At 39.8% G+C, this 11,699-nt stretch overlaps 1 protein-coding gene across 1 annotated transcript in view; it reads right to left on the bottom strand.

Moving 5' to 3' along the window:
- Positions 1-1,035: 1,035 nt before the first annotated feature.
- LOC140241597 (uncharacterized) overlaps positions 1,036-11,699 on the bottom strand; it is a 49,881-nt gene continuing 39,217 nt past the window's right edge. Inside the window, exons 10-11 of the mRNA XM_072321332.1 lie at positions 6,618-6,706; positions 1,036-3,431 (exon numbers count right to left, since the gene is read on the bottom strand). Of these exons, the coding sequence (XP_072177433.1) occupies positions 2,416-3,431; positions 6,618-6,706 (1,105 nt within the window). The 3' untranslated portion in view covers positions 1,036-2,415. The remainder of the gene's footprint in view (positions 3,432-6,617; positions 6,707-11,699) is intronic.

The raw sequence follows: 11,699 nt of genomic DNA, 5'->3' as shown, positions 1-11,699 counted from the left end.
CCCATCTGTCTGTAAACTTGAATTGTTAACTCCTTACACATGTATCTGTACAGGTTTATGTACTGACAAGTAAAAAAAACAAAAACAAAAACAAGAACAACAACAACTTGAATCGGTCTCAACATGCAACCACTTTACCACCCCCATCCCCATTTTTTTTTCTCTCAACACAAAGAAGACATATGCCTGTATAAACACGAGGAAAAAAAAAAATGAAAGTAAAGGCCACATCAAAGTCTTTGTGTTTTTTGGTTCGACTCTTGCTGCACACGTTTAATGAACAAGTTTCATTGTGAAGCTGATATGATGGGGCAAAGTATGTTGGCAATGTACACGGACAGCTATCTCTGGAATGTTGGAAGGTGGGGGCCCATGACAATATTTATTTACTCCACTCTGTGAAATGATTGTTGCTTGGTTGTTATGTGGGGTACAAAGTGTAAGGACAATCTTGCCACATTCACATCCAAATTAGAATTTCCCTATGTCCTTCACTTTTCTCTCCCGAGGGGAAAGTTATGACATTGATGTATTGAATGTACTTGCAATGAGCTCAAATAGCTACATGGAATCCAAACCTACATAATCTACATGCAGCAGAAATGGGGAATCCCCACAGTACTAAAAAACAAAACAAAAAAAAAAAAAAAACACACACACACACACAAGAGATTGTCTTGCTGGAGGACTCTTGATACTTGCCATGCCACATGGCCTGATAATCGGCATGAATTCATCATCATTTGTAGCAGTGAGTTGATTTGAGGTGTATCTTGTCAATTTGACTGCAACACTAATGACACATCAGGCACAGCATGGAGGTCAGAGGCATGAAAACAAATATTCCCTTAATGTCAACAACTACTAAAGCTATGTTCAAAATACATTTTCATACCCATCTGTGTGTGTATGTATGTGTATATATATATATATATATATATATATATATATATACACACACATACATATAAGAACCGAAAAATTAGTGCATTGGGATATTCACTTTCCAAATACCTAATTTGAATAACGCCTTCAGTGACACTTTGTGGCGGAGGCATAAAAAAAAAAAAGCATATGGCAGGTATATGTACAAGTAACAAAATTGAAATATGACCTATTGGCATTTAGAAATCTGACGACCTAACGTCATTGCCTTCTAGAGTATGAACATTAATCAATATATTCCATCATAATAAATAAAGTGACATCTTTGAAGGCAAGACAAATGTACGATGTATTTACACGCCTTAGTTTCAGAGTGTCAGCATGCGATGCTCTGATTGTCAAGTCTACACATTGAATACGTGTGACTGCAAGATCACACCCTTTAAAGGGCGCACTATGCACCTCAGTACCACAAAGAGACAATTACAGGTCCCCTCACACGATTTTGCTGGTTGTCATTGTCAATGTTATGTATCTACAGATACCATAGATTCTACAGATAATGGAAGTGGGAAGTCAGCAATACTGAGATTGGTGTCTGTGTATCTCACCCATGGTGGGCTGCAGGCAATAGACCGTTTCTGTAATTACTCACAATTCCAATATGGATGTTTCTTTTTCTACATACAGCCTAGTAATGAACACTTAATTCATCTGCTTCCTCCCATTAAGTTCCGTAGGCAGGAATTCACTTAGCTGTGGCTAGGTAGGGCAAGCCTCCGGCAAGCTTTGTGGGTGTTAAGGGCAACTTTTGCATACAAAGCATGCATAAAATCTGGATACATTACAGAACGGATCCATTGGCAAAATTTTCACCAAAATATACTGTAAGGCAGAGATTCTTGCTGCAGCATTTTGGGGATTTTTTTTTTTTTTTTTTTTTTGACATACCACCCTTTCTTTGTTCATGTATATTTGTTATTTGTTCAATTGAAAAAAACAAATGTTGGAAAAAAGGGCCAGATGAGGGGACAAATTTTTTGACACCTCTTAAGTATAAAGCAAATATGGACCCCCGATATCAGTTAGATAGGAGGATGAATTCTAATCTAGGTGCTTCTCAATAGCATAATATGACCATGACTGAAGGTCATCCTCGCAAGAGTACACAGAATCTTTGCCTGTCTCACCCTTGGTAAGAGATGTGCATTCGGGCCAAAATTAGCAAGTCAATAAAAGTATGCTGCTAATCTTATTCTGTGGGGAGCCAGCTGTTTTGTGTTTTTGGCTCATACACTATAGGGAGAGTTTTTAGAACTTTCGCTGACCCAAAGTGGGTAAGTACTTTAATTAAAATGGATAAGTACATTCATGCCATAAAAGAACATGATGTCCTATTCATTCCATCTTGTTTTTGTTTTTTTTAATTTCTTGTCCTTTAATGTTCTTCAGCTCTTTATTGCTGCCCCTTTCTATTCATACATGAGATGAGGTACTTGACTGGAAAGTGAAAGCGCAAGAACTGAACTACTAGACACACTGAGGGGTTGTATCTATGACAGCCACATTTGATTGGTTCTCCCGCATCAGCAGAGGTGACGAAGGATGACCCACTTCTTCCCTCTGGAGTTCCTGCCTCTCTCTGCTCTTGAGTGACAGCTTCTCAGCCACATTGTCAAAGAGGTTTTCCAGCGAGCTGGTACTCAGCCTGTCTGCTGCCGGGGGGGCGGTGTTGAACTGAGGGTCGGAATCCTCAAGAGGCACTTCCAGGATAAGCTGGTCTTCCTCGGTGTCTTCCATTTCGTCGCCGTCCAGGTCGCTGTAAAACTCTGCCCCGTCCTCGTCATAACCCTCATGACCTCCACTTCCGAGGGTGATGGTGTTCTCCTCGCCATCTCCTCCACAATCACCTTGCTCTTGCTCAATTTCATAGATATTCCTCAGCAGTTCCCTCTCCCGCTGTGCAGAGACATCCCCGTGTGCGTCTCCGGCACCATTGGTGCACCTCTCCAACGCGGGAGCACCATCATTGTCACCAAATGTGGCAGCATCAGCAGATCCATCCCCCTGTTCCCCGTATCCGTTGCTAGGCGTCGGCTCACTGTGCCATCTTCCACCCGCATCTCCCTGACTCCTCTCCCCTGCGGCGGCATTGACATTCTCGCCATCGTGAAGCACGATCAGTCTGCCCTCCGCGATTCTGCCGGCGCTCTCTTTCGGCGGGCGGCAATCAGATGGGGAGCCGGAAGCCGCAGCAAGCGCAGTCTTCTCCGTCGCCACCGCCCGGTCCTCCACCTCATCCAGCAAGATGAGGCTGTCCTCCGTGTCCTGGCGGGCTAACTCGCCCTTGCGGCTGCGGAGGGGTGGGGAGGCGCTGTGAGAAGGGGTGCTGCGGGGAGTGGACCTCGTGGAAGATGGGTGGCTGTTGGCATCGTCAGGACTCTTGGGACTCTCGTCGCTACTTGAGGACACCTGGTGGGGTAGCAGCGTCTTCAACCCAGACGCCATCTGCTCTTTCTCTTTGGCCAAGAATGCTGCACTGCGTGCTGTGAAAAAAAAAAAAAAGAAAAAGAGGCATGACATATTTTACCATATGTGCTCCTTCAGCAGGTGGAAGGTGTATCATTTTGTATGTCCAAGGAGGTTTTATACATGGAGTTCCAACTGGCTGTAATTTATTCAAACAGTTGTCAGATTTCTATTGATGTACAAAAGAATTCCACAGGTGCACTTGTGCCTTTGATGATCGATGTTCCAAACAGCCGTCTTGCTGAGCAATCTGAAGATTCATTTTGAACGTTAGGCAAAAAAAAAAAATTGTTGTATTGGCGTAACCCGCCCGACCCTAAAAATTCCGCCGACCCTATGTTTTTTTATTATTTTTTTTGCTATCGATATCAAGTATCTTGGAAACGGCTCTGAGGATATCGGATGTACGAAGGAGAGATCTCGCTAGTGCCTCGCATAGCCTCGCTTGATCAGTACATCATCTGTTTCCAACACGGACGCGTACTCTATCAAGATTTATACAGTGTATACTTAGCATTCAGACTGCAATGTATTGTGCACAGTTTTGCCATAGGTTTCTTGTGTGGAGAACTTTAACGAATCTGTATATGTGGGACTGTAATAGAGATCGCCGTGTGCGATGAAAAGATCGTACATATGGGTCAATTTGCATCTATCTTATCTAAGTCAAAATAGTAAAATATGAAGTGAAAACATTCAGAATAGGGATTTCAACATCTTTAAATTATGTGAAGGGGTATAATTTGAGTAATATTGGCCTCATAAATGATTTGTAGAATAGATGAACACAGCACATACGGTGCAGCAGTTGTAACTGTTTACTGAGCACGAGTTTTACACGTAAAATGCAGGTAGCAAAAAAATAAAATAAATAAATAAAAACATCCGCCCGACCGACCCTATTTGAAAATCTCATGTTACGCCAATACAACCTTCTTTTTTTTTTTGCCTTATCATAATGTTGGCCATATTTTGCTTATCTATTTATTAAATGAAATGAAATTTCACTTAATAATAAAGCATGTAAAACAAAAGTCAATTCCGTTCAGAAATTTGCGCAAAAGTGTAAATCAGAGCTGTATTATGTGAAAATGTTTAAAACTGTACCATCCTGGAAAACTGGTTTTATCACTTTTAGACTTAATTTCCCCAAATGAAACTAACATGTAATAATCTTCAAGTATAATTCTTTATTGATAGATATATCAGATTAGTGCCCGCGTATGCCCAGTCGAGTAATTTTCATTTTCATTTCAGAATTTTTTCCTCAATTTCTGTTCGCGCATCCTCGTGTCTGTACCACCTAGCTTTTATAAGAAGGGATAGCGAAAAGTAATTACCATCACAAAGACATATCTTCCTTTGAAAGTCGCTGGTGATTATGCAATGAGACGCGAGTCTATTGTCTTCGTATCGGCGCGACAGATCCTGTTTGGCACAGGCTTCAAATATTTTTGAGCGGCGGCTTCGAACATAGATCAAAGGGAATAACTCTGTTGTTACTCCATCTCTTCAACCTCCTTGGTATGTCTAAGCATTGATGATTACAGTAAATACAGATGGACATTTTCCTCTTTCTTAGTGTTGTGGTATGGTGTACATACTGTATACAGAAAACCATGCAAAAAAAAAAATCACACAATCCACTCCACATCTCATAGGGATCTGGTTTACTTATCTTTTTAAAACAGAAATAACCCTCACTGCTTCCTTTACAAAGTTGCTCTTTCAAGCATAGGCAAATATTTAATCCAACAACAACCCCCCCCCCAAAAAAAAAAAAAAAAAAAAATTGAAGCCACTGACAAGGACAGCATTTCTTTTCATAATCAAAGGTAATGTCTTCTTTTCATTTGTACCATTGTTCCTATTTCATTTTCCGAACAATAAATCTCACTCTATACCCTCTTATGAATATATACAATCAAACATGCGTCAATGAATAGGCAGATTGGCAGATAAATAGACATGGATGCAAAAAAAAGTAAAGTGATCTAACATGGATAAATAAATGAATAAATCCATACATGGGCAAAGACCAAAAATGGAACACGCATTTTCATTGGTTCAAGATCTCTTGGATGTCTGTTATAAAGGTTGTGAGCAAGTCATTCACATCACAAGTACAAGATGGTGCTTTATTTTAAATTTCAATTAGTAACCCTGAGTACAGAGTTTCAGAATCTACAGTGATTGGGATGAAGAATAAGAATGTTTTCAATTAATAACAAATTGTAATGAACAAGGATGGTGACATAGACCCCGTTTACAGTGTGGGGCTGGGCCGAGCCGCGGCCGAGCCCAGCCTCAATTGCGAGGCCGGGCCCCGCAATTTTGTCCGTTTACACTGCCGGGCTCGGCCGCGCTTTTGATTCAAACCTTTCAATGTTTTGTCGTAGTGGCGCTCTGCTTGTAAACAAATGCAATTTGGTATTGTCTGGTTTTCAGACCCTTTGCCAAATGAATTCCGTGGCGACGAAGTCGCCGTTCGGGCAAAGGCCTTTGCCGAAGGAAAGAATCCTTTGCAGGACAAAACCACCTTAAACTATACTAGTTTTCAACGTTGAGGGGGTTAATATCCTGAATAGCGAAAGATACAGGCAGAGGGTTTGGTAGCCAGACTAAAATTGGCCACGCAATTGGCCGCGCATTTGGCCCAGTTTGCGTTTACACCAAGAAAAGGCCGGGCTCGGCCGCGGCTCGGCCGCGGCCGAGACCACCTCCAGAGCGAGGCCAAATGCGAGGCCAATTTTGGCCTCGCATTTGGCCTTTTGCGCGTTTACACTGAAGCGGGGCTGGGCACGGCCGCGGCCGAGCCGCGGCCGAGCCTCGCACTGTAAACGGGGTCATAGCAGCCTCACCATAAAAGCGCATGAGTTGGGGCTCAAGGAAGCAGAACAAAAGAAGAAAGCATGCATAGATTATACACAGGTGAACTTGTTAAGCAAGTCGTATTGTAATGGAATTACACTGCTACATTTCTGAAATATGTGAGCCTCCTATGTTATCATCATTGTTCAATGTAATTTGTTTACAAAAAGGTTTTTCATAGTATTGCTTTCTCTGCTCGAGGACCACAATAAATTCCACAAATCTATACATGGAGCTGTCGATTTATGTACTACATGATGTGAAATTATGAAAACTGTCCAGAATGCCCCCTTTAAATAGGACAGTCTACAAAGGAAGTACTGTTAACAAACCTGCTGTGGAAGGTGGTAGGTTCCAGAGACCCGCTACCTCAAGGGTCTTCAGTTTCTTCTCCAGCTCCGCCACTCGCTGACCAAGAATCCTGCGTCGATACACAAACAAAGCCACACTCACCATAAAATACACTGCAATCCCGTTATAATGAACACGGTTCAAACAGAATCATCGTTACAACAAAGTAAAAATCTAGGTCCCAAAATTATCATCATGTTTATATGCTTTACTGTCTGGCTATAATGAAATTTCAACATAACAAACAAAACTGCCGGTCCTGATGATTTTGTTATAATGGGAGTCGCCCGTAACATGTTAAAACCCGAAACTATGGACTCTATCACCTCTCAGCAACTCTCCACAGTTTCTTCAGAAATCATACTTCAATCCATTTTACAGATTTTCTGCAGGAAGCTCTGAAACTAGATCAGGTTTTTGGGAAAATTTCTACCCACTTTAATAACCATATCCGATAACCTGTTTCAGAACTATTTGTTTAGCCTGTGCATCAATCAAGCAGCTAGTAAAGTATCCAATAGAGAATCCAATAGAATAGAACCCCATTTAGCGGAGACTGCTGTACACTTCAAGTTTAATAATGACTCTTAATGTCATCTTAAAGTTATTTATTGGACTCCCAGATGGTCTAACAAAAACAAAACCAACCAGCCACCCCCTTAGAAAAAAAAAATACAGAAAGTCCACCCACATGAGGCAGAGAAACAAAACATAAAAAACAAAACAAATCAACTACAGCCATTTGATTGCAGCACACAGTTCATAACTTTCTTATTCAATATTTGATATCAATAAATCTTCTACAATTGTTTGCTTTACTTCACTCTATCTCCTAAAATCTGGATTACTTCGAGGATCTAACAAATGGGACTCTCATTACGAGGTTCCGGGATTAAGGTTCAACTTGAACATGAAGCAACACTCCAAGTAAAACAGTGTTGAAAGGATCCGGGACGTACAAATGCAACGCACAGACGGACACCTTAAAATACCATGAAACACCCTGATAAGCAAAGCTGATGGCATAGAACATCTTCACGGAGTACGAATGAATAACACACATGAGTACTGTTGGATCTAAGCACGGTATTACTACATGAACAGCAGGTTAGACCCTGTACATCACATGAACACTCAAACCAATTGCAAAAGTCCACATGGTGTCAATGTAGCATTTATGGGGCTTTCAGACGTCAATGTGTAAACAATGGGATAGGCTCAAGACCAACTGAGAAGGTTGGTAATATGAGTTCACTTCCCAAAACAACTCGCAAGGTAAATAAACAGATCACTCCATGTCTGTAAGAGAGGGATTTAAGTTCAAGAGAGACTTATACCATGGCATGTAATAAAAGAATAAAAAAAAAAAGAAGCAAAAAAAAAGGTGTTTGGGTAGCTCAATTCTGTATTTGTATTCTTCAATGCCATTAAAGCAATGCATACAAGTAATAAAACAACAACAACAACAGCAAAATTTACACTTGTTTTGATACAATATTGTTCAAACTTGTTTGGGGGCTGCCTCATAGCTTGGCCACTCCAGCAATATGCCCTTTGTGTTCTATTAAAGAAATAGCCCTGTTTATATATTGGATTATCTGCTTTACTGTTATTATCAGAGAAATTTTTTTGAAGTAGACGAGATTAGATATCTTTAATAAACCTCACTGTGGCTTCACAGAATTTTCCATGAGAATTTAGCCAAGAAATACAAATACAATATGCAATGAAACTGAACCTTCCCCCACACAAAGATGCTAAGTAAGGATTAACATGTGGATCTTGTAATATTATGTAACATCAAGATCAGAGGTAGGTACTAACATGAGCCACTAGATTGTCCTATCAAGTGGGTTTTTATTGATACCACTCAGCTGATTCCATGCCATGTTCTTTGTTTGTTTGTTCTTGGATTTTATGGAAAGAGTACAAATCTAGTGAACACACAGAAAAGTAGAACTTTGTTACAAAAAAAAAAAAAAATATTAGCTCCTACATAGAAAAGTTATATAATTTTAAAGTTTTGCATTAGGAGCAACCATACATTTAAATTAGATAAAGTGATGACATCATTGCTTTGAAATGATACAGAACAAAGCTTAATGTATCCCTTTCATGTAAGTTTTGTTGTGCTGCTATCATTTGACAACGATAATATTTAGAGGAATGGGTTATTGTTACTAAATTATCAACAGATAAAAACAAACATGAATTCAACAATAATTTTGTGCATACGCCAATGGAAGAGTGGCGAGTCAATGACATCATCGTGTCAGCTCATTTGCACATTGTAAGAACATCATTGTGACCAATATGACTATCATAACATGAAACTTTGAATCAAACTTTCTTATCACATTTCTGGTCCGATTTTCTGTAAAACTTCTGCCACTTGCTTTGTCTGATTTTGCTCTCTTCCTTAAAGGTAACTTTGAACACAGAGTGGAATTGCACCTTTAACAATGCTATGGATGTACTGCTAAAGAATAAAGGTATCAAAATGTATGGAACCGGTATACACAGGTGAAATATTTCTGATGTTATTTGCAATGCACAGATATACTAATAGAAGTGACCTCCTGGCAGCACATGTGATGAAAAATCAACTGTCTATTTGGATCGCGTGAATGCTGAACAAACATGAGCAAGAGATCACAAGAGTAAAAATCTTTCCACCAGCAAAACTGACTACCGAGTACTATACCTGGTACTTAAGAGCAAAGTTATGCATGTGTGTGTGTATGAGTCTGGGAGGGGGCTTCAATGTTATAAGAGGCCAACCATGAAAAGATACAAAATGTAAATCAAGTCAAACATGGGTCTAATAGCATACAGAAGTGATGATGGCACTGTCTTTTATTAAAACTTAGTGCTTGTTCCACACAAAATAGCCCTTGCACAGGGCTTCGGGCAGTGAGTTGGAACCGGGTATGATCATGGTTTCATAGCAAAGGTTGTGTTCACAGATATTTGGGTTATATGAGGTTCTTTAGAAGCAGTTATGATGGCAATGAATGGCTATGATGTCACACTTCAGTACTCTACATGGTGCACTGTAAAAGGTTAGTGGGGCTCGTGGCTGAGAACTGAGCATCTGGGGGCCATTCAGTGGGAAATCTCCAGATGCATGCTCTCTGCCACTCAAATCCTATCTATCAAAGTATTGAGGAATGTTGCAAAAAAAAAAAACAAAGCGAGAACATGGCACACATTACATCATGTGATAATACCACATACTCAACTTGACAAAGCGCACGGTCATCAAACATTACTTTGTGTTCCAAAGAGATAATGTTCCTGAACCAGATATTGCACTAGTGGCTACCAACAACAGACACGCTCACTATGGATACAGCTTTGTTTAGTATCTGTATCTCGTCTCCAGACACGATATTCTTCTAGCTACTTAAAACTCCATTTATATATCTCAAGCATCTCTCTACATATGAAGCCTCCTTATCTTTCTCTCCCTTTCTCTTTCTCTTTGATTCTTACACAGACAATAAGTGACCAATCACCACAATGGCCAGGCCAAGCTGAGAAAACTGCCAACTATCTCAAATTGGCTAAAAGTTAATGGATTTGCTGTTTGTTTCAAAACATATTAAGTGTGATGTCATAAATTTGAAGAAATTCAATTTTATTTTCTATTTTCTTTTCCTATGAAGAATGTTACTCTGGTGTTTTGAACTATTAGAGTCATTGTATTAGAATGCTCATCTCTAAAAGGCTTAAAGAGGAAATACACCCCAAAAGTAAATAAACTCCAAAAATCTGAAAAATTTTGAAATTTCAGAATGTCATAATTTCTTGATTTCTTATCTGATTATGATCCTTTTTGCACTGTTCTGCTGGGAATTTTTCTCTCTCTTACGATGAAATTGAAAATATTTTTGAGTGGATTTTTTTTCTTTAAAGACTACCTGGTATGGGGATCCATGGGGGCCTGATTCATTCACTGCCCATTGGGGTACATTAAAGAACCATGAATAGCACCAGTCGGCAAATATGTGCATCAGAGCATGTGTGACCCGCTACAACAAAAGGATCCTAAAGTCGCTGACGGCTGAGCCGAGAAAATCGAATTTGAAGTCACATCATCAAAATTGGTCAAAACAATTGGATTTCTGTTTTTGGCATAATTTTGTAGTCTAATGTTTTGTCTATCATCTGCCGAAATTTCAAAGCTAAATGATCAAAGGAAAGACCAGAAATCAGCGTTTTTCTGGGCCATGATTTTCCGACTTTCAGCGTAACAGAAACGTGTCCGAAGATTTGGATTTAGCGCCACAGCTAGACTCCGCCCCCAGCAACGAGGGAGTGATCATATTGGTCAGCGCGTGGCATCCTGATTACTGATTACTGATTGGTCATGCAGGCAATGAGGAATTAATGCATCCACTCAATCTATCATTGACTTTAGAGTTGTTGCTTGGCAATGCATGACTGAACGGAATAACTTTCAGGGAAATATCACAACTGTGACAATCAGAAAGCCACAAAATTTGTGTCCTGCCATTTTATCAAATTCATATTGTAATATGGAATATCTTTATGAAGACATCATGTTCTGCTGACCTAGCAAGAAAATATACAAATGTGTGAATATTGGGGGGGGGGGGATCTTGAACTATGTGCAGAAATGTTTTTATTTGTAAATTTATTTATGATGAGCAAGTAATTGATCTCTGAATATGGCCCAGTGTAAAGAAGCTGATCTTGCAAAGGTTTCCACTTTCACGACAGATGAATGAATTTTCTCTGTCTTTTCCTTTCATAAAGAAGTGTTGTCTACTTGTAGATGCATTTTGTTCAAAATATGAATTCTATATGTTGCAGTAGACACACACAGCTATTTGCTGTCATGCTGAACATACCATGGTAAACACTGACCCCCCCCTTAAAAAATAAAATAAAATGAAAAATCCCTGACCTTGTCAAATCAGACACTGGAGGACATAAAAGTGATGGCGGTATCCCAAGTAACACAACAAGACAAGGTGTGTGCCAGCAGACTCTCATAAAACTGGGATCAAGATTTGAAACTGATCATACTTCCGGTC

This window comes from Diadema setosum, chromosome 18 (genome assembly GCF_964275005.1).
Source record: "Diadema setosum chromosome 18, eeDiaSeto1, whole genome shotgun sequence".
Lineage (NCBI taxonomy): Eukaryota > Metazoa > Echinodermata > Echinoidea > Diadematoida > Diadematidae > Diadema > Diadema setosum.
This window is presented reverse-complemented; position numbering and strand designations above follow the sequence as displayed.